Source organism: Vombatus ursinus, unplaced genomic scaffold (genome assembly GCF_900497805.2).
Source record: "Vombatus ursinus unplaced genomic scaffold, bare-nosed wombat genome assembly UNPS02009059.1, whole genome shotgun sequence".
Lineage (NCBI taxonomy): Eukaryota > Metazoa > Chordata > Mammalia > Diprotodontia > Vombatidae > Vombatus > Vombatus ursinus.
The window spans coordinates 1-27,232 of NW_020948837.1; the positions used below are offsets into that span (position 1 = coordinate 1).

Consider the following 27,232-nt stretch of genomic DNA (forward strand, 5'->3'; position numbering starts at 1 on the left):
GTGGTGCCTTTAACAATAATAAGGAATTTTCAGAAGAGGGGAGGATTGGGGGGGGGGGGGGAAGAAAATTACTTCTACTGATGGAATGTGAATGCAGATCAAAGTATATTCTTTTCATTTTCTTTATCTTTTTTGTGGTTTTTTTTCCTTTTGCTCTGTTTATTCTTTCACAACATGACTAAGATGGAAATATGATTTACATGATTTCACATATATAACCTATTTAAAATTCTTATCTTTTTAGGGAGGTGGGAGAAGGGGGAGGGAAGAAGAAAATTTGGAGCTCAAAAAAGTTTTTAAATGAATGTGAAATGATTGCATATGTATATATATATAACCTATATCAAATTGCTTACCATCTTAGGGAGAAGGGAAGGAGAAAATTTGGAATTCAAAATTTTATAAAAAAAAAAAAAGAATGTTAAAAATTGTCATTACCTGTAATTGGAAAAAATAAAATACTATTAAAAAAAGAAAATTAGTTCTATTTGTACATGTTGAGTTTAAGATGTCTACTGGACATCCAATTCACATCTAGATGTAGAGGGAAATCTACAAGGGGCATTGCTAGAGTAAGTGTGCTTCTTACACAGTGCAAACTCAAACACTTGCACATTTTCTGAAAGAGAAACATAAACCCAAAAGAGCCTGGAAATGAGAGTTTTCATGGGCTTAGCTCAGTTTCAGGAATCAATAAAGTCACAAAAGAAACTGCTTTACTTCACGGACAAGCACAGTTTATTTCTACATGAGATCTCACAGAAGCTGGGGGAGACTGCCTGAAAAAGCTCACCTCGGCCCTCCTCCTCCTCCCTCTGCCCGGCTGCCTGGAAGGGACTGACGCCAACGGACTGGCTTTAAACGATGGCTTGCAAGGGGCAGCAGGGCAGTTGGATCCCGCACTGGACGCTGCATTCAGGAAAGCTGGGAACACTGTAAAACTTGATCAGCCTTTTGAAGGCACTTTTCTTCAGCATCATCATCTCTTCGGGAAACCTCGATAGGAGCTTAACCCGAGCAAAGCCCCCGCTCTTCCCAGGGGCTTCAGCCGGCCCTTGCTTCTGACCCAGCGGCTCTCGAGCGCCACCCATCGGCACGCTGTTGCAGCTGAGGGAACGGACAGTCTTCTTCTTATTCTGAACAGACAAATAGCTGAACAAGAAAGATGATACCTTACGCTTAGTGATCTCAGGACCCTCCTCTGAAAAGCAGTCATCAAGGGGATCCACCTGATTGTCAAGAGGTTGGCTAACTTCTCTTCTCACAGGCCTCACTCCTGTCCGCTGGGGCTGTACCACAATCTTTCTGGACCCTGACGGGTCTTCTCCCAAGTTCCCCGGGGCTTGAGGGGGCATGACATTGGCCACAGCCCTGAGGCCACAGGCACCTGGGATGCTGTTTCCATCCTGAGGAGTAGGCTGAGATGTGCAGTGTTGGCTCAGGATGTGGGTGGCAGCATCTCGGATGAGGTTCCAGTCTCGCAGGATGTCCTCCTTGGTGGTAAACTGAGAGGTCACAGTGAAGCGGATAATAAATTTGTCCTGGATGATGGCTGGGATGAGGAAAAGGCATCCAGATTTAACAAGTTCTTTTAACACCCTTTCAGTTAGACAATTAGGACCCTGTTTGGCGGATGAAGAAAAATAAAATCCATGTGAATACATTGACACATTCCTAGAGGCACTTCTAACAGTTCTGTAAGGCAATACAGTACAGTAAAAAGAACACAAGTTGTGTTCAAATCCTGCCTTGAATACTACTTGTGTGACCTAGGACAAGTCATTTAACTTACCTAGGTCCCACTGCTCCAGGCATTTTCTCCAGATGTCCTCCATGCCTGGGATGCTCTCTCTCCTTCATTCCAACTACTGACCTCCCTGGCTTCTTTTATTCAGTCATTTTTCAATTGTGTCTGATTCGTCAGGACCCTATGTGGAGTTTTCTTGGCAAAGATACTGGAGTGGTTTGCCATTTCCTTCTCCAGCTTATTTTACAGATGAGGAACCTGAGGCAAACAGGGTTGAGTGGCTTGCCCAGGGTCACACAGCTAGTAAGTGTCTGAGGTCAGATTTGAACTCAGGAAGATGAGGTTTCTTGACTCCAGAACCAGAATTCTATCTACTGCACCACCTAGCTGCCCTGGTTTCCCTTAAGTCCCAACTAAAATCTCATCTTCTACTGAAAGCCTTTCCTAACCCCTCTTAATTCCAGTATTTAACCTCTTTTAACTATTCCCTGTTCATCCTGTATACAGCTTGTTTTGTATATACTTGTTTGCTCCTTGTCTCCCCCATTAGACTGTAAGTTCCTGAGGGCAGGGGCTGTCTTTTGCCTCTTTTTGTATCAGCAACAATTAGCCTGGTACATAGTGTGAGCTGAGCAAATGTTTATTGAATATTTTGGATGAACGAATCTATAAAATGTGGATGGATGTTGAACCAAATGACCTCTGAAGTTGCTTCCAGGTTCATATCTATGATTCTAAGTATTCCCAGTGAAATAGTAATAATACTTCCAGAAAGCTGAACCTCAATCCTCACTTTGGCACATGGAATAAAATTGTTCAGAATGGGTCCTAAAGATAACTTTACCTTTAAGCGAAACACCACCAAGCCGAGGTGTCTTTTGGCAGGAATTTCAAAGAGGGGGTCATTTCTGACCAAAGACTCAAAGTATTTGGCCATTTCAGTACCCTGGAATATCAAATAGAGAAGACAAAAACAAAGTAAACATTTCAGGGAGGCAAAAAACACATCATGAACTTTCACACAGTAATAACTGTTCTGATAGACATTAACCAGTCTGATCCCCCTCTTGTACATTAAAATCATTTTACGCAAACCCTATTTTACTCATTAGATTTTCAGACTCAGAAACCTACCATCTCCACCACCAAACACTGCATACCAGGCTGCCATTATTTTCATAACTCTTGACCATTAGTTTTCTCCTCCAGAATTCCTTATTCTCTCTCCCTTGCCTTCCAAATTCTGCCACCCCTGCATCTGGAATACCTTTCTGATTCCTTGGACAATACAGTTGTGGTTTTGTGTGTTCTTAGGTCTTTTTTGTGCAAGTATGGGCTAGATGTCCAGTTATCTATTATGCTATAACATACTCAATTTAACACCCTCACCCATCCACTTACTCAGTCCTCCAGCCCTGGAATTTAGTATAATATGTTAGCACAGGGGTTCTCACCCTTTTCTATGTCATGGACCCCCTTGGCAATCTGCTAAAGCCCATGAATCCTTTCTCACAATAATGCTTTTAAAGGAATAAAGACAATGCTAAATTTCAATTAGAGGTTAGTGCAAACAAAGATGTAATTTTTCCCATCTAAGTTCATGGACACATTCACATACATATACATGTACATGTACATGTACTTATATAGTATGTATATATACATATGTGTGTATGCATGTGTGTGTGTATACCCCTAAAGTCTAGCTCAAATTTAGCACTTCCTCAATTAGGAATGTAGGCAATAGAACATTATTCTGAGAAGGGGTCCGCAGGCTTCACCAGACTTCCAAAGGGGTCCACAACACACCAAAAAGGTTAAAAACTCCTGTTTAGAGGTTCACAGCCCATACTACCGGTGGAGCAAGTTTGCAGCAAACTTCATCATGGATCTCATGGTCATCACATAATAGCTTCTAGTTATCCTGTTTTTTAATCGTTCAAAGTTTCTCTGGCAATGGAGGTAGATTTCTAACACATTTCTTTTAGTTGTTTCACACTCTAATAATCATAGAATCATAGATTTAAATCTGAAAAGGACCTCAGAGGTCCTCTGATCCAGCCTCTTCAACATTTAAGGAAACTGAACAGTTAAGATCTTATATGCCTTAATCAAGGTCACACAGTAACTAGTAGACTTCTGATGCAGACCAAGTTCCTCTGCTTCTTTTCCTAGCTTGTGATGGCTGAACAATTATTTTTTCCCCATTCTTAACTTTCTACATAAGTTATTTCAAAATATGGATAAGGAACCATTAAGGTGCCTCTTAAAATAATTCAGAACTTTCTTTGGGCTATATCATTGATTATGTAGATTATCCCCAAGTCTCTCTTTCTTCACATCGTTTAGAGTTCTATTAGTACCAAGACTGTAATTGTTATACAGCTCCCCCAGACAGACTTCCCTTCCAACTCTAGATTTATGGTCCTACGATCCTCTGACCTGTCAAGTCTGAAATAATATTTGTATTATTGTATTATATTGTTTTATTGTATTGTATTATATTGTGTTATATTGTTTTCACTTTTGTACAAGACTCTATTGAAAGAGTACTTGTTGAGAAATATAGGAGGTAACAACTTTATCACTCTAAACTGAAGGATACTTTTCATTTACTTCTCCATGTATTCTCCTGCACCACTGCCCCCACCTCCAGAACAAAACAAAACAACCTACCACAAACCTTTCAAATGTTAATAGCTGCTAGTTTTACAGGTTAGTGATTTAGAATGGAAATCCATTTTACTAAAGGATACTGTCATCAATCTATAGGCTAAATGTTCTAGGTACTTTTTGTCTTCGTTGTAGTAATAGCAGATGGGGGGAGAAAGAGTGTGTCCAGAGGTTCTAGTCTGGCTGGACTACGTGTAAGACGCAGGGTAAGAGGACAGGTAAGGTAGATGGTGGGCTGGGTAGCTGAGAATCAGAAAAGCCAGACTTTATAGAAATAGTGTAGTATAGCTGGACTTGGATTTGGGAAGTTGTTGTTCAGTCTTTATATCTGACTCTTCATGATCCCATTGGGGTTTTCTTGGCAAAGATACTGGAGTGATTTTGCCATTTCGTTCTCCAGCTTATTTTACAGATGAAGAAATTTTGGCAAACAGGATTAAGTGATTTGCCCTGGATCATACTTGAGGCCAGATTTGAACTCAGTACCTCCTGACTTCAGGCCTGGACATCTATCGTCTATACCACCTAGCCATCCCTTAGATTTAGGAAGACCGTAGTTCAAATCTTGCCTCAGACACTTACTAGCTGTATGACCTTGGCAAAATCACTTAATGACTCTTAGCCTCATTTTCCTTATCTGTAAAATGAAGGGGGTGGATTCAATGCCCTCTAAGGTCCCTTCCAGCTTTAAATCTATAATCCTATAATATTGACAACTCAGGTGGGAAATACTGATATCAGCATGTACATTTTTTTTTCAGCATGTACATCTTGACTAATTTCTCTAAAACACTGCTTTCATAAAGTCAGTATCACTTCAAGTTCAGACTCCTCTACCAGACACTCAAAGCCTTTCATAAACTGGCCCACTCTATTTCTTCAATTGTTTCATCCCAACCCTTTTCCCTAAAGCCAGAGCAGTCCCATCATGTTTTCTGTGTAACTCCTATCCCAAAGCCCATGGTATGGGACTCCCCCTTTATTGGTGGAGATGAATATTCTGACCTGCACAGCTGTGCCCGTCACACGAATCAGGGCAATTCATCTCCACCAATAAGGAGAAAGTCGCATACCAATGAGCTTTGGGACAAGGGTTACATCAGAACAAGCAACTCCTGTTTCCACCTCCACGCCCTTACTTATGCTGTTTCTCCTACCTAGAACAGCCTCTCTCCATTCCTTTATGAATCCAAATTTTACCCATCTGTCAGTAATCCAGTTGAAGGCCTACCCTTTTCATTAGTGTTCCCCTGACTGTTCCCCTTACTGATCTCTGCCTTCTCTCAACTCCTGTTATCCTTAACTAAAGTCACACAGCTGACTACTTAATTGTTTCAAGCTCCTTTGGTAGATCTGTGTCTGCAGGAGGACAGGACTGGGCTGAATGCTTATTTTCTATCCTGAACAGGGCAGAATGTGTGTTTTATTGGGGGGAGGGGGAGGAAGGGTCCTCAATAAACAGTTATTAATAGATCAACATTTCATTTTTTACTTTGTGTCATTCAGTCAGTCAATGAGCATTTATTAAGTACCTACTGTGTGCCAGATACTGTGCTAAGTGCTGCAGATACAAAGAAGAGGATTGGGGTGGGGGGAGGTGAGGGAGGATAAGGCTCTACCTGTGCCTTACCCCTTCACCTTCAGGATTCTGGTAAAGACTGTTATCTCTTAGTTGTACTCAAAGTAAAAATAGCACTGCTAATCCTAATATTTTTGTTTAATAGCGTCACAAATTTCAAGCTAGAAGGGACCTTGGATTTAGACATTCCTTATTCTCAGCTACCTACCCCTCTTACCCTGCATCTTACATGTAGTCCAGCTAGACTAGAACCTCTGGACACACTCTTTCTCCTCCCATCTGCTACTACTACAATGAGGACAAAAAGTACTCAGAACATTTAGCCTATAGATTGATGACAGTATCCCTTAGCAATATGATTTTCTATTCTAAATCACTAACTTGTAAAACTAGCAACTGTTACCATTTGAAAGGTTTGTGGTAGGTTGTTTTGTTTTGTTCTGGAGGTGGGGGCAGTAGTGCAGGAGAAGTAAATGAAAAGTATCCTTCAATTTAGAGTGATAAAGTTGTTACCTCCTGCATTTCTCAACAAGTACTCTTTTTTTTTTTTGGCTTTTTGGTGAGGCAATCAGGGTTAAGTGACTTGCCAAGGGTCACACAGCTAGTAAGTGTCATGTGTCTGAGGTTGGATTTGAACTCAGGTCCTCCTGACTCCAAGACCTGAGCTCTATCCACTGTGCCACCCAGCTGCCCCTCAACTAGTACTCTTTCAATAGTCTTATGCAAAAGTGAAAACAGTATTGCTGGGTATAAATATTATTTTAGACTTGGCAGGTCAGATGATCATAGGACCATAAATCTAGAGCTGAAAGAGAAGTCTATCTGGGGGAGCTGTATAATAAGCATGGCCCATAACCTTGCCTACCCAGGTAACCTTCAGATTCCCAGGACCATAGATTTAATTCTATTATGACATTACCCAACCTTTGCTCCCCTCCTCCTATCCTCTTATTCCCTGTCTCTTCCAATAAGCCAATCCAACCCAGCCACCATATGTACTTTGTTTGGTGGTCAATAAGGCACAGATGGGCATGAATGGATGAGAACAGCCCTCAGGAGTGTCTGTGACAAGAGGCAACTTGGCTCTGAGTATGGAGACAATTTATCCATAACACTCACCAGAAGTCTGAGTAACAGAATGCTTCAGTTAATTTTCAGTACTGAGCTTCTCCTAATTTGATTAGCTATGGAAGGAACAGGACAGCAAATTTTTTGGTACCCCAAGTACAACTGTCATTTTTCTAAATGTCAATGCCCTTTGAAAATTTTATTAACGAGAAAAAATAAAAAAAAAATGTCACAAGACCAAACATTCTAAAGGACTGTTTAAACAAACTGAAGTCCTACTCTGAATGAAAGATATGCCAATGGTATTCAACCTCTGAAGGGGCCCTTCAGGCTGGAAAATTTTTGAGTATAGGCCTAGTGTTTACTTTCCAAGAACCAATCTAGTTAAGATTGTCAGAATGTTGGCTATAGCAACTGATAAAGATTGTCTACTGAGGCAGAGAAAAGCTATGATCCGTATCCATGGCAGCACCATATTGGCATGAATGAAATCTTAGCTTTTTTAACATACTGAAGAACAAACAAGAAGCAGTAAACATGAGAGAAAATGTGGTATTATGGGGAGAGTCTTGATTTGGAGTCAGGAATCCTCCCTCTAATACACACTACAAGACCCTGAACTAAGCTCTCTGCGACTCAATTAACATGGGGACTTTCTAAACCACAGGGAGTGTTCTGCACTAGTGGAAGGGCAGGATCTATCTTTCTTTTTGCTTGCATTCGGATCTCCAGTGCTTAGCACAGTGTCTGGCACATAGTAAGAACTTAATAAATGCTTATTGACTTGACTTTGGAGTTCTCATACTAGCAGATCTCATGAAATCACAGATCCTGCCATAAAAGATGATGTAGAAATCTCTCTGTCTATATCATGATGCTGAAATTCCTGAACTACAGAAAAAAGCCTATATTTTACGTTTTAATTCTGTCATCTTTTAATTTAAAAAAAATTAATTATAAAATTGTTGGGGATATGGTTGGTTTGAATACTGTGTTTCCAAGCTAAAAGAGGGAGAGAGAGAGAGAAAGAAAAGAAGGAGAAAAAGAAAGGAGAGAGGAGAAAAAGAGACAGGAGAAAGAGTGTTACACTGAATAAACACATCTCAAAAATCTTCCAACATGCCTTCTGGTCCAGTCACTACAGTTTTCCTGGTCAGGCTGACCTACAGTCAGCCTCTGATTTACTCCCATGTTAGAAAATTATGCAATATACAGCATCATTTATGTCCAACATACATGTCTGACGTGGGCTTGGAGATTCTTCACTCCAAAGGAACGGATCACAAACCACAGTTTGATAGAACGAAATCGCCGGCTCAGAGGAATCTGCCAGTGCTGAGAACAAAAGAACAAGCCCACAGGTCAGAAACAAAGGTGGGCACAGCCCAGCATCAGCTGGTTCCCTGCCTTCCTGGGGCATTCACCGTCACCATGACACCAGAGGCTGCTGCCTCCAGGGAGGAAGAAGAGGCTTAACTATCCACAAAGTGAGACCAAACAACCTCTCCCAGAGGACGGTGGGACCGAATCCCTCATGGCTACTACAAGTCAGGCCCTAAGAGGCAGATGGAGACAGTCACTGAGACTTCTTCTTTGAATGTCATTTTAAGGCCCATATTTTCTTAGAGCTTCTGGAATGGTGGGGCTTTTGTTTACCTCTAAGAGTCCCTAAAGGCCCTAAACAGGTGAATATCAGAGAATGAAGCTCAAAAGTCATAGTCTAATATTTTATTATGTAAAATAATATATGTGGAGGAAAATATGTTGAAAAGTACAAAGCACTATACAAATGCAAGATTAAATAGGGCTACATTAAATAGGGCAGCTAGGTGGCACAGTGGATAGAGCATTGGCCTGGAGTCAGAAAAATATGAGTTCAAATCTGGCCTTAGAACTAGCTATGTGACCCTGGGCACATCATTTAATCCCTATTTACCTCATTTCCTCATCTGTAAAAGGAGGTCATGCTGGAGAAGGAAATGGCAAACCACACCAGTATCTTTGCCAAGAAAACCCCACAGACTCACAAAGAGTCTGATGTGAATGAACAACTAATGCTGATTGATTGATTGATTGATTACTCAACCTATTGCCCCATCATTTTCCCTTTGGCCTTTCTTTGACCTCAAGTTAACTTTTCTTAAGGCTTCCAGATCCTTAGGACTTTATCCCTCTGTGGTTTAGTGATTTGTTTTAGAGCTTACTAAAAACACAATAAATTGTCCTTGCAATGGCCAAAATCAACATAGCTAAAAGTTCAAGACTAGTCCGTCTGACCTAAGAGGTCAGTTAACGGGAAAGATATATCAAACCCATTCTCTGAGAATTTTGAAACTGGCCAAAGGCTTTGAAAAATATTTGCAGATCTTTTGATAAGTAACAGAGTAGCTATAGGTGAATCAGTGGTTCCCAGGAAGCCCCCTTCAACTAGCAACCACTGTGTCTACCCCCGATCCCCATTACTTCCAATAAATATTTGTCTTGTCAAAAAAAACACTGGAAGTCTCCAAATATAATTACCCCCTACCCCAGTTTTCTCACCTCTGTCCCTGGTTCCTTGTTTCCTAATAGGCAGATGGTTATGACATCTCTACTTTGGTTTAGAATGCACTTATCAAGGGCAATCAATATTGGGCTTATAAGGAAAATTTAGACACCATAAATTCTCTTTCCAGTCGCAGGCCAGCAGAGGGAGACAGAGAATGATACTAAGCCAAAAGACTAGCCTTTTCTAACAAGTAAAATTGACTCCTAAATGTCATTTGCACAGGGATGATAGGAACATTCCAATTTCCAAATGGTTACAGTTTGCTATGCTGCTTTCATTTTAATAGGCATGTAGATATAAAGAATGTTGCCTTTTCTTTCTTCACAAAATGCTCTGCTCCAGGAACATCAGAACTGTAACTAGGGCAGGTCGAGTAGAGCTTTTCTCAGGACACTAAAATAAAAATTTATTTTTAAAAATTCTGCAATTTGCAAGTGTGTTAAACGTATATTTAGACATTCATCCTCAATCTCTCAGTAGCATGGAAAGTAATAAAGTGAGCACCTAGTCTGAGAGGACCCCACCTGTAGTTTAACTGGTATAGGGAATTTCCAATGAAGAAACTCCCTGTCAATGCGTACTGGTACCTACTCTGATTTGTAGAGTCTTAAAGAAGTGCCCGATCTGCTCAGGGCCACGCAGCCAATATAAGTCTGAGCCTAGATTCTCCTGACTCCAGGGCAGACTCTCTATCCAATGCTACATGCCATCTCTCTAACTAGCACTTAGATAACAAGAAAAATTACTTAAAATAGGAAACTACTAAATGGCGGCTTTCTTGCAGATGCACTCCAGGAAAGCTCCCCCCTGACCTGGACCTATACAGTTCTCTCACAGGTGGCAATCTCCCTAGCACCAACCTTGTGAAGTTGCAGAGTCAGATCTGTAACTAAAATAGGGCAGCTAGGGGCTTTATAACAGGCACTGACATAGAGGAATGGACCTCCCCCACTCCCTCTTCTGTGGTGGTCCAGAGCATGGTACAAGGAAAAAGAGATAATTGAGTTAGAGACAAGTTGAGTGAGATCAAATTCTAGCTATCCAACTTACTACCTTGAGTAAGTCACTGATGTTTTATGTGTCCTGAGTATTCTCAGCTATTAAATGAGGGGGTTGGGCTAAATGACTTCTGAGTTCCCTTGTCCATATTACCATTTTTGCTTCTGGTTTAAAAAAAAAAATCCTAGTTATGCTTCTGCCTGGGGTATCTCCCAACAGAGAATCAGGGACACTGGCTCCTGTTTCTCTCTCATGAGTCAGGGCTCTGAACTTCCTCTCCTGCTCAGATGAATTTGTTTCAATTATTTTTTATATTATTCTGACATCATGAACTACAAAGCTGATCAGAGAATATGTGTTACTGTTTGCCCTAAGTGTCACTTCAAGCTTGCCTGCCATTGGCTCCAATATTGCTACTTAGAACTCTGCCCAGCATGATGGATTGGTTATTTTTAATCTGAAATTAGCCCATGCTGATTCAACAGGATGGTTCTACAAACAAGTCTTGGAGCCTGGGGCATGGGACAGTTGGTTTTATCAAGGCCATCCCAGGTCTAGTTCCTCTTTAGTTTGAGTTGTTACAGGGCTTTCTACATGCTTTGTGAACCACAAAGGTCATTGGCCAATGACATTTTTTTACAGGCAAAAATCATTCCCCAAGGGCTCAGCTATGGTGCCTCCAATTCACTACTGCCCTGCTCCATAGTTCTATGATGAGTAGTGGGATTTTCTCTGAGGTTAGAATGCTCAGTATCAATCTTAGGGTGATGAGATATACTCTGTGGTCCCAGAGAAGCAAACTCATTAGACCATTGACATAAGATGCTACTCTGAGCCTGTCCATATCAATCTATTTCTAACTTCAGTTCAACCATCTGAATTAAAAAGGGAGCATATTGCTCAGGGCTCAGGCCAGGACAGTAATGAAAGCACCTCTGGTGAGAGGTAAAGAAAACAGCAGTATTTTGCCCTGATCTGGGAATAGGAGCATCATCCTAAAAAGAAGCCTGAGTACCCAGTTTCTTTAATTCACTGGAGCAGAGGGCGATAGGATCGTACATTTAGGCTTGGGATCTTGGAAGTCATCGGAATCCAAACCCCTGGTTTCATAGAGGAGGAAACAGACCTACAGGTTACTAAGTAACAACAGATTACTTGACCAGGCATCCATTATGCTACCTAGCTGCCTCAACATAGAGGTAGCATACTGGCCCTAGAGACACAGTCTATGTTCAGTTAAAGAACCTGTTGACTTAATTTATTTAGACTTTCAAGTCTTTAATAAGATTCTTCAGAAAATACAATTTTTTTCAAATTGAGTTATTGTGGGATTGAAGGGAATTTTTTTTTTAAACAAATAGGAAATTGACAAGATATGAAACAAAGGGTAGGGATAAATAAGTAACTCTCTAGATGAAGATATGTAAGCAGTTTTTTAAAAAAAACTCAGGACTAGTTCTGGAGCAAATATAACCTAATATTTTAAAATAAATACATAAATGACATGGAAGAAGGAGCACATTGAAAAAATTCCCAATTTGCTGATTATAGTAGATCAAGCTTTTGGGATTAAACTACATGGAGAAACTACATAGTTTCTTGGGAGAAACTACATAGAAGCCTGTATAAATTATTATTAAAAAGTTTAGTATGGGCAAGGATATGTTATTAAATGAATGAATGTCTAGAAACATAATCCAAATATAGGGCCCAAGTTCCCTCATGTAGAAAATGAGAGTTGGATTAGGTCTCTGAGGTCATTTGTGGTTCTAAAATTCTCACCATAAAGTCCGTGGCTGCTCCCGAATTGGCATGCCTGAGGTAGACAGGATTCACACTGAATGTCTGCTGCAGCTTTAACTTGTCTTTGACCCTGTGGGTAGTAAAATGGACATTGTTGGCTGATGCCTCTTCAGAGGGCAATGATGATGTTGCATGCGGGGCTTGACAGCTGCACTCACCAGAAACCAGTACAGTCAAAGTGAACCATCATCCACTTGGAAGGATTGAAAGTAAACGAATCAGCGTACTCAACACCCTTCAAAAACACTCGGAATTCAGGGCAGAGGAAAGCAGTTCCTGCATAAGCAGCATCAACATGGAGCCATAGGCCCTCACTAGCACCTGTGGAAACAAAAACCTATGTGACTCCAAGAATTCTTGAAAGAAGTTACCATGGGTAATGATGGGTAATGCTACTCTGAACCTGTCCATAACAATCTATTTCTAGCTTCAGTTCAACCATCTGAATTAAAAAAGGAGCACACAGCTCAGGGATCAGGCCAGGACAGTAATGAAAACACCTCTGGTGAGAGATAAAGAAAACAACAGTATTTTGCACTGATCTGGGAATTGAAGCATCATCCTAAAAAGAAGCCTGAGTACCCAGTTTCTTAAATTCACTGGGTCAGAGGGTGATAGGATCATAAATTTAGAGTTGGGATCTTAAAAGTCACCAGAGTCCTGGTTTCACAGAGAAGTTTAATGGTTTCTCTCCTCTGAGGTTTGGACTTGGCTGAAATTTGATCATGGTTCAAAGTGGAAAGTAGAGCCCAACATATGTGTGTAATAAGGCATTTTCAATTTGGGTCTGAAATCGAAAAAAAAAAAGGGGGGGGATGAAAGTAGGGCAGATAAGACATAATGATATCCTCTTTCTTCTTTCAAGAAGAGCCTGAAATCATCCCCACTTGAATTCTAGGGATAAGATAGCCTAATTTCTTATTTCTTTATTTGGAATAATCCATAAACCATCTCACTTCCTTTTTTCTATCATTGCGGAGAGATATGCACAAGGATGAGCAGAGAGTCTCCTGGTCTAGGTTAGGACCTTCCTGGCAAAACCTACCCAACTCAAAGCACTGTGGGTAGGAAAGTGCTTTGTAAACCTTAAAACATTATATCAATATGATTTTTGTTATTGTGATTATCTGTTCTTCCATTTTAGTGAGAAGAGTGTCAACACATCTAGCAGGCCCTAACTTAAGCTATAGGAGAAATGTTACTCTTCTCTCAGATTATCTAACTTTGAAGTCCAAACAGTGATGTTTGAAGTTCTGATCACTTTGCTCCTTTCCATTCTCTCTTCCACCCCTAACTTCTTCTCCCATTGGCTTCAAATGGAAACTTACTCACTGGAGGCCCCACACGCCCTAACAACTTTGGTTGGGCTCACTGAAGTGGAGGAATAGAAGTTCCTGAGATTTGTGTATGGCTACCTCCTAGGAAAGGGAGCAAGGTTAGATAAAGCTAAAAATTTGTTCCTTTCAACAATATTCACTGAGAGAACAATAATACTGGCTAGCTAACAGGGGGTCCTTAGCTTCCTTCTGTGATCTTTCTGTCCCTATATTAAACAGGCTTTGGCTAGTCAAGGAAAATCAGGAGTGAAGTCCCCCCAAAGCAGTTTCACACTGTCAATACTTCAGAGTTCTGTAATTTTGTTGGTATGTGTAACTCCTTCACCAGTTCAGACCACAACCCCTCCAGACCTAATCAGATAGTCTTTGTGAATTGCTATAACTCCTTTCCTCCCCACCTCTATCCCCATTAAAAATAAATAAATACCAGTAATAAGTCTCTGAATTTAAGTAAACTGGTCCTTGGACAACATACATACAACTTGTCACCAGGGCCATACTCAAAGTCTTTCCAGCTTGGTAAGATCTGTTAGATCTAGTGCTCTGTTGGCATAGCCTCAAAGAATCCAAGGTGACCTCCAACTGGTTAACAAATGTAGAAAATCACTGGATAAATTATCTTAGCCAGACAGGACATATGCTTACAGATTGGCCCCAGCTCTGCCAAGCAGTCAAATGCACAGACACCAGTGGTCCCTAAGGTAGCACACACCTGAAAAGAAAATAAAGTTAAGTTACAGTGGTAGGTGGGTTCAACTTATGAATCTGACTTTTGTCAAATGAAGCTCTAACCACAAATATTAATCTACCAGCTACTCTAGCATCACCCATGACAACAGAACTTCTCTCAACCAACCCCTTCCTCACATTCATTTTCTACTGTTCAAAATCACATCAATTTATTTACCTTCAATTCTCATGAAGTGCATTCATTCATTGATTTCAACTTACAAAAATAGGCACCAGGCCCAGTTTCCTGTCCTCTTCAATCGCTTTCTGAAGGGCTTCACCACGGAGAGAGAAATTTTTATCCACAGGCAGGAATTTCATCTTCACAAGTGAAATCAGACCAGCCTTTTCAACAGAAGAATGGGCCTAAACAGATGAGAGAGAATAACACCAACTCCTGACATTTGACATTTATGAAAGATCATAGATTGAGAGTTGGAGGGGACCTTAGAGCCCATTTCATCCAAACTCCAGCCCCGCCCCCATTTTGTAAATGAAGAAACAGGGGCCAAAAAACATTGTGACCTCTCTGAGGTCACACGGTTATAAAGTAGCAGGTGTAGGATTTGAACCCAGGTCCTCTGACTTCATATAACCATTACTTTCCACTGAACCACTTTATATATTTTATATATTTATTTGTATGTAAAATGGCTCCACTGAACCACTTTATATATTTCTATAAAGCACTATATATTTTATCTCATTTGAGCCTTACATCGCACACTCTGAGGTAACTGTCTTAACTATTAATGTACCCACTTAATAAATAGAGAAACAGGCTGAGAGAGTTTAAGGTCTTACAGCCATTATGTGTCTATATCAGGATTTGAACCAACTCTAAATTAGGTACTTTCCTGGGACCAGCTCATAGCAGAGTTGTAATAATAATGATAATGATAACAGCATATATGTATATTACTTTAAGGTTTATCAAGCATTTTACATATGTTTACTCATTTGATCCTCACAATAAACCTATGAGGTAGATGCTGTTGTTATCCCCATTTACAGATGAGGAAATTGAGACACAAAGAGGTTAAGTGACTTGTGCTAAGTCACACTAAGGAATGACTGAGGTAGGAGTTAAAGGGGATTAAATGCAGCTTCAGAACACAGAAGCTATGGAATGTCAAATATTGACTCAAGAATTCATCTTGTGAAGACAGAGTGATAACTTGGAATTTTTTGTACCTGGGACAAATTCATTTGAATAAAGGATGGGGGAGGGGGGCGGCAGAGGCAGGGAGGACGAACAGGAATTGGCAAATCATACATATAAACAAACCAGGAGAGGAGACAGGACAACCCTCTGAGAGTGCCGCCTTCCTCCTCTATGGAGGCTTTTGATAGGAAAAGAAAGCGGGCACTACAGGACCCTAGAGCAAAGATAATAAACTATGATCCAATCCAAATCTTGCCAGCTGCCTATTTTAATACATATTTAAAAATGTAGGGGGCAGATGGGTGGCTCAGTGGATAGAGCTCTGGCCTTGGAGTCAGGAGGACCTGAGTTCAAATCCAGCCTCAGACACTTGACACTTGACACTTATTGGCTGTGACCCTGGGCAAGTCACTTAACCCCAAATGCCTCACAAAAAAAAAAATGTAAAACCATTCTAAGCTCATAACAAAAACAGGCAGCTGACCAGATTTGGCCCTCAGGCTATAGTTTGCTGACCCCTGTCCTAGAAGTATCAGTCCAGGCCAAGAGAAGACCATGAGGCAAAATATAAAGATGATAGTGACAGTAGGAAGGAAGGGTTCATTCTCTCCTACAGATGTTTGCACCCAAGAGCAAACCCAACAATACCACCTCTAGGCCTATACCCCAATGATGACAGAAAAAGAAGGATTCATGTGGACAAAAATATAAGAACACTTTCTGCTGTAGCAAAGAACCAGAAACTAAGGGTGTACCCATCAACTGGGGAATGGCTGAACAAATTATAGAATATGAATGTAATAGAATATTATTGTGCTATATGACAAAAGGTGACGAATGATGGTGTGGAAGATTCAGAGAAACCAGGGAAGATTTATATGAATTATGGAGAGTGAAATGAGCAGAACCAGAATAATTTATACAATGTCTACAGCACTGAAGGAAAATAACTTTGGAAAGCTTAGGACCCATGATCAGTACAATGACCAACTAAGACTCCAAAAGGCTGATTTTGTATGGATTTTTTGTTTGTTTGTTTTTGTTTTTTTTCTGATGAGGCAATAGGGATTAAGTGACTTGCCCAGGGTCACACAGCTATGGAAGACTGATTTTGAATCAGAGAGATGATGGACTAGAGGTACACAATTATATCTCCATCTTCAGGCATAACCAGCACATGCATTTATTTTGCTTGACTGTACTCGTTTGTTTCAAGGGAGGGCTTTTCTTTTCCTTCTTTCTTTTTTTTTTTTTGGTAGAGGAAGAGGATTATGGGGGAAAGAAGAGGGTAGTGACAGTGATTTAAAAAAATAATGAATATTTAAAAAATATTCAGAAGAAAGAAGGCAATTCAGAAGAGGATATAAACAAGTAAGGCAATGTTGGTGCCATAAGGTTAAATTTAATATATACTTTAAAAAAAAAAAAGCTGGACCTAATATAGATTCAAAGTTGCACATACAATCCTCATTCCTTGGAATTCTTTTGTATACCAACATGTCTGTGTTTGTTGCTATCTGTCATATCCATAATAGTCAAAAAGAAAAGTTATTTTTCAAAGTCCCATTCACTTGATGTTAGTTACCTTTCTCAGTATAGGAGCTCTTACCTGGTCTGAGGCATAAGCAACAAACCGAGAGTTCAGGGAAGATTCGTCCACATCTGGCTCAGACACTTTCATGTCCAGGATTTTGTTTTTTCTGGCTGCTAGCAAAGCTACTAAAGTGGATTCACTGACAGTACTCTGTGAAGGAAGAGAGGACATGACTGGCAGCCCCCTTTTTTTTTCTCCCCTTCCAAATATTCTAGATTATTTTTTAGTTTTGTTATTTTCTACAACTATGCCCAAGAAAGAGCACAGTCTCTGCCTGAGGCTGTTCCTCATCTCTTTACCTCATTCTCCAACCTCTGTCATCTTTTCTTATTTGTCCCACATCCACAGTGTACCAAGACCTGTACTGAATCTGGATATCTCTCTTACTAATTTACTAAATGCACAAAGAAAAAAAATTACAATGCCAAAAGGATCATCCTGGAAGGCTTAGAAGATGAGAAGAGAACAACCAGTCCCTGGTAAGCAATGATTAAGTTTCCAATATGGGGGAGAGGGGGAGGAAGAATGGATAAGGGAAGAACAAGAGACACATGGAAGCACATGGAAACTTATTAAAAATAATAATAATAAAAAAAAAAGACAGCACAGAGCTACAAGGGAAGCAGGAAAGTCCTTAACCCCAGCTCAGCTAATGACATGTCTCATGATTCATTCCCCCGCTCTGGTGCTCAATCTCCCCATCTGTAAAATGGACATCTTCTCTCCTTCCCAGGTCAAAGCATATGTTAGCTAATGAGGAATTAATAAGGAAGAATTAAACTATAGGAATAAGTGAATTCCCATACTAAGGGAACATCTCTTTACATTTCATTTGGCCTTCTCCTATATTTCCTCATTTAGTCCTTGTTTTCAGAGCTGTCTCTTAGTGAACATTCTAAGTTGCTTCATGTCCCACAAAACACATAAGCATTCAGACTTGTGGAGAACAACATGACCAGATCCTGATACTCTCCAGCTGAACTGTGTCAAAACACTGACTCGTATCCTGGTGCCGTGAAAGGGCTGTTGTATCTCCAGTTACTTCCAACAGTCAGCAATTTAACACTCAGACTCTCGCTCCATTATTTTCAGCAAATTATAGACCAAACTGAACCATTTAAGGGAACTCTGGCTTAGTGGATCTTAGGAGGTAGCAATGTAGGCAAAGAACATAAAGGCTGCAAACTTATCTTGCTCATTTCTTCCTTCTCTCCAGCTTTCTAGAAACTGTGAATCAAGTTTCCTAAGTCATGTAATCTACCATCCTCCCTTATCCAGTCTCACCATATGGGCAGGAAGGGGTTTGTGTCTGTGTGTGGTTTGGGGGAGGCAGGGAAGGGAAATAGAGGACGCCAGGTTCATAAACTAAAAAGTCTAGATTGGAATGATTGTAGTAATATGATGATTTATTGGTTTTATTTTAAGGAAAGAAGATAGGGAAAAGAAAAGGGGGCAGGGATAAAGGAGAGAGGGAAGGAAAACAAGAAGAAGAGAGAAAAGGGGAAATATGAAAGGTAAGAGGGAAGGACGAAAGGAAAAGGGAAGAATAGGAAAGAATGAATGGGAAAGAGGATGGATGAAGGGGAAAGAAGATGAAGGGGGAAAGAGAAGGAAAAAAGGGGATATGAGAAGAGGAAGAAGGAAGGGGAAAACAGTGGGGGAAAGGAAAATGAAAAAGGAGATATTATAGTGTGAGTGGGGCACAAGGGACATTGTTGTAAACAGGAGGCCTGGACAGCTAGGAAGGCAGATTTATCATTCACTTCCTAAACCAACATTTTCCCAAATGCAAGAGCATGGCATCATTTGAGGCACCTGTAAGACACCTCCTCCCTGGCTGCTTGGGTGGTGGTGGAGGAAGTGCTCGGGGAGGCCCAACATTTTTGCCAGCCAATCCATGACATTCATTTCGAGCTCAGTGCAGGCCGGGCTGGAGGCCTGGAACAGAAAAAAGAAAAGTCAGGACCTCTATCCAACCTGCAAGGAATGTTCCCACCCACCCATCCCTAGCACCTGACACAGCTGCTCCTCTGCATAACCCCTGATCAAACTTGCCATCCCTTGCCAGTGGGAAGCCGAGATCTCCCTGAGTAAGAGATCAGTGAGTGACAGGCAAGCCCCCAGGCTTTCTCCTACCTCCCACCCTCCTGCTCTCAGGCAGCTAAAGGAATGAGGGGAGGGAGCTTTCTGCCAACTGATTATCTCTCAGTTAGAAGTCAGCTAATCCCTTAACAATGCTGGCCAGGAGTCACCAATTTTATCTGGCCATACTACAGACAATATGCCTGGGGATGATTTAGATAAACATGGACTTTCCCAGCAAATCCCATTAGAGCAGAACTGGGGAGTAGGGGATAGATATAACCACAGCTCAAAGCTTGAAATTTTAGGATGTAAAATAAAGTATTAATTTATGCAGAAGGTAGAAAAATAAACCTTTTTTTGTTATGAACCCCTTCTTAGAATAATGTTTTAAAATGCATAAAATAAAATAAATAGGATTACAAAACAAATCAATTATATTACAATAAAGATGTCATTTTTTCCCAGCCAAGTTCATGGACTCCTTGAAATTTATCTACAGACTGTGGACCTCAGGGTTAAGAACCCCTTCAATAGAGATAATATAGACTAAAACTCTAAATGGGTTCAAGGAGTACTAGGATATATTTTGGTATGATGACAGGAGGGAAATTGGGGGTGGTAGAATGACGATGCATCTCCATATCAAAAAGGATTACTATGCTGTCTCACAAAACATTCTTTGTTGCCATAGTCAGAGAAAGGAAACAGGAAAACAGGCCACTGGAAGAGGCCATGATTCCTGTTCTTGTTCCCCCTTCCAATGCCAGCTTGTTTTCCCTGCTCCTGCTACTTACCCAGGTGAATCCTAAGCAATTAATAGCATCTGCTAACATGTCTCCTAACAGAGATGGCCAGGAGGTCAGAGCCGGAAAGTAGGCATGCATATGGGGACTCTGCCAGTGGACCACCTGGGAGAGAACATGCAGACAACATTAGAGGAGCACTGAGGTCCAGGTTCCTTCCACAACACAGTGAAAGAATCTGGACAGGGGCCATGTACTCTTTCAAGCAAAATCCAAAGAGCATTTTACCTCCATCAATTCCAAAGTCACCTGAAACCTTTTATGTCCCAGAAAAGTCTCTGGGTAAACAGAAACAATCCCAAACCATCCAATCCAGAGGGAGACAAAAAACGTGTGTATACATGAGAGGCAGCTTGGCATAATGGACGGGTCTTGAAATCACAGAGACCTGGGAAGCTTACACAAACTTTGTGACCTCATGCAAATCAAGTAACTTCTTTGAGCCTTAGGAAACTTTCTAAGTTATAGACAAGTTAAAGTCTACTGATGTAGAGTTTTCACACCAAAGAAATGATTAGTTATGTACATAACCAGTCTAGTTACAATCCTGATATTTTACATTAGTAAGATATATTTCTTTTGAATTGCGCCTTATTATATGTCTCCCCACCTCATTATGGTATGTTTTAGTACCTCTGGGATAAAATATAAATTCCTCTGATTAGCATTCAAAGTTAGTCACAACCTGGCCCATTTCTACCTTTCCAGGCTTTTGTACACATTATACTTCTCCACATATTCTATGATCTAGACATATACTGTTCCAACCATAATATACCTCATGTCTCCATGCCTTTGCACTACTAGCTGGTGCCCATGCCTAGAATGCACTCCACCCCACCCCCACCTCCACCTCTGGAAAACCCTGGTTTTCTACAAGAATCACTTCAAGCCTCACTTTTTACATGAAGTTTTTCTTGACCATGACTACCACTACCATCACCATCCCCCACCACCACCTCGGGTGCTAGTGCCCTTCCTCCCAAAACCACCTTATATTTATTTGTGTATATGTTGAATCCCCTGATAGATGTAAACTCCTTGGGACAGGAACCATTACACTTTTCTCTATAACCCAAGAGCTCAGCACAGTGCCTGGCACACAGTAGGCATTTATTAAATGCTCATTGATTGATTGGTTGATTGTAGCAGCACCATGGGGATGTGAAACAAAAAGAAGGACATTTAAGTGGACTCATGGATGCCTTTGGGATTCCTGTATGTAATTCTCTGTGAATGAGCCCTCACTTGACCCACAGGCATAGTGGTATTACATTGGGCATTTACATGGTGCTTTAGCTGCCCAGTGTCTTAGGTTGTTAAATATAATTTATCTATCTATCTATCTATCTATCTATCTATATATATATATATACACACACACACATATATATTATGTAACATACACACACATATACACACACACAGATATAATTATTCCCATTTTTCAGAGAAGTTAAGCAACTCACCAAAGCTTACTACTAGTATGTGGTAGAGCCAATATCTAAAACAAAATCTTCTCATTCCAAGTTGAGTGTCCTTTCTGTTACACCATGAAAGGAGGAGTTGGTCAAGACTTATATAGTGGTTCTCTGTATGTTTGCATTTGCCCCACAGGCTTCTTCATTTTCTCTCTCCAGTCTCTTCTTCCACTATTCCTCCCAACCCACCACATCCCTACATCTTCTGCTCCAGCCCAGTTTGATCTTGTCTGCAACCCTGACACTCTCATTCCTGTTCTATATCTGTGTTGGAGATAGCCCCTAAATGTCTGCATCTAATACTCGTCTCCTCTTTGTCTATCCAAAGTCCACCAATTCATCAAGGCCCCGTTCAAATCCCTCCTCCTCAGTCCTCTGATGACTCCAGTCCAGTGACGATCACACTGACCTCCCTATCCCTTTCTAAACTCCTATAGAACAATTTGTCTATATTGTACCCTAAGCTGTAATAGATTAAAACTACACTAAGACTTTTGGAACATCCTAAATATGACATATATCCCTAACTTCCTAAAAAACACAGCTTAGGTGCTGCTTCATACATACTTCCTTTCCTGTTGCCCCCAATAATTAGCACTCTATTCCTCTTAAAATTACTTTGTATATAGTTTGCATTTATTTGTATGCACATTGCATTTGCACAGTAGAATGTAATCTCCTTGAGGGCTTCTCTTCTTGTTTTTACCTTTTTATTCCCAGTGCATAGTACATATTAGGTGCTAGACAAAGTATTATTGAAGTGATAAACACTTATTGAATTGAATCTCTTGACTTTGCTGAATTAACCCTCAGTGTATGTACTTTTCTCTATAGATCTTAAAATAATAACAATAGTAATAACAAACATTTATATATAGTGCTTACTTTGTGCCAGGTACTGTGCTAAAATCCAGCAAATAGTACAGTCAGCAAATAGTAATTGCAGTCAGAAAGACCTCATTTTGAAACTTGTATCAGAGATTTGCTCAAGGTCACACAGGTGGTAAGTATCAGAGGTGGGAATTTGACACCAGATCCTTTGACTCCATCTCCAGGACTCCTTCTCCTGTACCTCATATAGGTCTTATCTCCTCTACTGGACCGTGAGCTCACTGAGGCAAATATCTTACTTGTCTTTATTCTCTACAGATGTCCATAACAGTGAGGTTCACATAGCAGGTATTTAATGCATTTCTGTTGAATGAATAGATGAATGGATGGATGGATGGATGGATGGATGGATGGATAGATGGATGGATGATGATGCTAAGCAAAGATATGCCTCTAGGAGAGCCAAGAAATCAAGGAGCCATTGCCCCTAGATAGGTCTCAGGAGGCTGGTTTAGTCTTTGGGATTCAAGGTTATGCCCTATTATCATTTTTCAGCAGTAACTGTTGATGAGTGTCCCCTCTCAACTGCTGCCATCTAGTAGCTATATCAAGATATAGCTCCCTAGATAAAGTATCTAATCCTGATGAGACTTTATCAAAAACAGACAGACACCTATTTCCTAAGATAAGCATCTTTGGCTCTGCCTGGCAACAACCACTGGATTTCATTGCATCAAGTAAATCAACTGTTTCCCCATCACTTTTTGACCGTTACTTTGCTTGCTTCCTTTTAGGCAGGGAGGCAGGAGATGACAGCTGCCAGATTACAGTTAGCAGAGGGGTCATCCTACAGAATGGAATCACTGATCATCTCATCCAGGAAACAGCTCCTTTTGATAAAGTTTCACTTGTGTTTTTTAAAAAATGGTATTTTTAAATTTGTTGGATGGTTTAAAAGCACTAGGATTATCAGAAGCTTCTTCCCTTCATTTCATTGCCATGTCTCAGTTTTATTTTATAGGATGCCCTTTATTGCACTTTCTATTCTAGTTATAGTGGACCACCAGCTGTTCATAGTAAACATGCCATCTGCTACCACCCTACTTTTGCACAGGCAGCACCCCCCAAGTCTGGAAGGCACTCCTTCACCTCCAACTGAACTTGAACCTAGCTCCCTCCACAGGACAGCTCAGTTGCCACCCCCTTTGGGTTTTTCCTGATCTCCACTCCACCACCCATTCCAGTTATTAGCACTTGTAATTACTTTTTATATGCTTTGTATTTACTTATCTGAGTACATGTTCTCCTTCCCCATCCTACCCTACCCCCCACTACAGAAAAATGTAAACTCCCTGAGGGCAAGTACATTTTTTTTAATCCATCTTCAATGCCTTACATATAGTAGGGACTTTTTTGGGTCTCTATCTCTAGTGCTTTATACATAGTAGGTGCTTTTTGTTTCTATCTTCAGCACCTTGAACATAATAAATTCTTAATAAGTGTTTAGGAAATTGAATGGCTTTCCATGGCCACATGGGACAATACTTGGATCCAAATATTCCATGCTGATAAAGCCACAGAACCACAGAATATTAGAGCTAGAAGAAACTTTGTTTTACAGATGAGGAAACTGAAACCCAGAGGGCAGTGAAACAATAAGGCCAAGGTCACACATTGAGTTACAGGCAGAGTCAAGATTAGAAGTCTGCTGACTCCTAGTCCAACACACTTTCCACTACAAAGCAGTTTAAGAAATGATCACACAATAAATAACAGTGTCATTGTGAATAGTGCATTGAGAGTCACATTCAATGACAAGGGTTAAATTAGGTGACCCCTAAGTTGCTTTCCAAGGCTAAGATCCTGTAGTCCTATGAAAATAAAGTTCTGCATTTTAGCTGAATTCTAGAAGATGGGACAGGAATGTGTGACTCTAGTTTGGACTCAGAAAGCCACTCAATTATGAGTAGCTTTTCAATCATAATCATATCTCAATCATGTCTCCATTTCTACAGTTGTCATATGGAAAGAATATTAGTTCCTGAATCACTTTAGCAGGAAATAATAGTAATTACAATAACAATAATAATAACAGGAAATAATAAATAGCTAGCATTTAATAACCTTAAGGTTGGCAAAGCACTTTACCACATATTATTTTTCATTTGGTTTGCACAACACCTCTTTGAGGTAGATGATATTACACACACACACACACACACACACACACACACACACACACATTCCCATTTTACAGATGTGGAAACTGAGGAACAGAAAGCCTAAGTGACTTAGGCTGCTAAGACATCAAGTGTCTGAGGCAGAATTTAAAACCATATCTGAATGACTCCAAGACTAGCACTACATACACCATACCACTGTGCCTCTCTCAAAAAAGAAAAAGAAAGTACTGTTTAGCACTTGTACACCGATACAATACTCCATTCCTTTGTTCCTAGAGCCCCTATCCCAGTTTCAGATGGTGACTCACTTGTGATTACTGAGATTAGTGCATTACAGGGGCAGCTAGATGGCACAGTGGATAGAGCACCAGCCCCGAAGTCAGGAGGACCTGAGTTCAAATCCGGCCTCAGACACATAACACTAGCTGTGTGACTCTGGGCAAGTTACTTAACCCCAATTGCCTAGCAAAAAAAAAAAAAAAAAAGATTAGACCAACAGTGGTCTCCAAAATGGGACTAGACTCCCTTACGAAGCCTTAAGCCTAACCTCAAAGGTATGTTATTAATCAGTTGGAGGGTGGGAAGAGAGATCCATTCTATCTTCACTACAATAGTCCTTGGAGCTTGTCTCCAAACAATTACACCTGTTCTTTTTACCCATCACTCCCCTATTTCTCCCTCCCCTCTCCTACAAGCTACCCACAACAGCTCTGCAGGTGCCATTGGGAAAATTGTACATACACCTACCCACTGTTGTCAGTTCACTTCCTGGTGGGCTCTGCTCTGGAGATGGTGACCAGTGAGTCAGATCCCTGCCTTCCCCCTTTTTATTTTGGGTGTTACAGAGTAGGTCACTCAAGTTGAGCAGGCATGGATGGATTGTAGCTATCGTTACATTATCATTCTCCCTAAACCCATCTCTTCCAAACTTCTCTTTTACTGTGAAGAAAACCACCACCCTTCAGTCATCCAGGTTCACCTAGGTATCATTTTCAATTCCTAATTTTCCCTTGCTCCACATTTCCTTATTCAATTAGTTATCACAGCTTGTTGGTTCTGCTTCCCCATCTGTCTCCCTCTCTTTACTCCCATAGCCACTCTTATCACCTCTCACCTGTACTATTGCAATAGCCTGCTAATTGATCTCCCTGTTTCTAGTCTTTCTCCATTCTAATCCATCCTCCACTCAGATGCCAAATTTTTCTAAAGCACAGGTCCGATTATATCACTCCCCTATTCAATAAAGCCTGGTGACTCCCAATTGATTCTATGATCAAATAATTTTTCATTTTTATATTCCTTTTTTGTATTTGTTTTTGTTTGTATTTTTGTATTTATTTTATAATTACACAATTAGTACATGTTTACAATTTTTATTATATGTCATTGTAATATAATATGAATTATAATTATAATTAAAAAATAAGTAAATATACACATATTAGGAGTTTTGCTCAAAAAATTTTTTTTGATAGGGATGTGAGATCAAATAAGTTTGGAGATCACTTTTTGAATGAAATGAAAAGTCAAGGGTTTGCCATCCATAGACCACTTTGCTTTCCTCTATTCCATGGACACAGATTACACTCCTAACCCTGGTTCTATTACAAATGTGTTCTTTAAAAAATAAATTAATACGGACTCTTGGACCCAAGGGAGACAGACAAAAGAGCGTAAGATAGTGTGCTTTAGCCAGCAGTTCAACCCTGGGCAAATTACTTCACCTCTTTGGCCTCAGTTTCCTCACCTATAAAATGAGGGTGTTGGATGAGATTAACTCCAAAGTCCTTCCAAATTCTGACATTGTTTTAATATGTTCTAAAGTCTCTTCTTGCCTCAACATTCTGTGATTCTATGACATCAATCCTCATAACTAGAAAAGTAACTGAGAGCACATACCCTACTTATTGGCAATGGGCAGGCAGACTGAGAGGAGCTTTGTCAACAAAAGACTTAGCTGACACTTGACATATGAAGAAAAGAGGGGAACAAATCAGTATGGTAAAATAGAAAGAACGCTGGATGGGGATTCAAATCCCGACTCTGCCACTTACTATCTGTGTGACTTTCAGAAAGCTACTACACTTTTCATGGCCTCATTCCCCTCATCTACAAAATGAACAGTTTGGACGAGATGACCCCTAAGGCTCCTTCCAACTTTAAATCTATGACTGAAGATGACAAAGATTATTAACTGTCAATAATCTGTTCAGCTCAACAAGGCAAAGGAAGCATTGACAGTCACTGTCAACATGTCCAAAGTGCTGAAATTGTGTGTACATTGCCCATCTTGAATCTTTAGAAAATCCAAGTTAGGCATCACTTCACACCAATCATCTGCTCCTATCCTTAAATTGGTACAGTAAAACTATCTGCCCTTTCCCCTTTGGTATTCTGCCCATTTCTTACCCCAGGCATAATGATTTTCTCAATGTCTCCAAAGATGGCATCCCAGCTGTCTGGCTCCACAGGGGCACTGTCAGGCAGCTGGCTTCTCATGTAACCTGGCTGCACATCAGGTGTAACCCGTCTCTCCCTCACAGTGCTCAGATACTGGAAAATGTAATCCACCATCTCCTTTCCTGAAAAGAGAGCAGAAGAGAGAGG

At 40.5% G+C, this 27,232-nt stretch overlaps 1 protein-coding gene across 1 annotated transcript; it reads right to left on the bottom strand.

The window, feature by feature from the left end:
- Positions 1-761: 761 nt before the first annotated feature.
- LOC114034551 (histidine decarboxylase-like) lies at positions 762-27,232 on the bottom strand (the record flags this gene model as incomplete). The annotated part of the gene is made up of 11 exons (XM_027850285.1): positions 762-1,622; positions 2,592-2,693; positions 8,304-8,402; positions 12,397-12,487; positions 12,576-12,738; positions 14,400-14,466; positions 14,706-14,849; positions 17,258-17,392; positions 19,058-19,180; positions 20,122-20,235; positions 27,035-27,232. Coding segments are annotated over 11 exons (2,001 nt in total), but the record flags the coding sequence as incomplete, so codon positions are not given.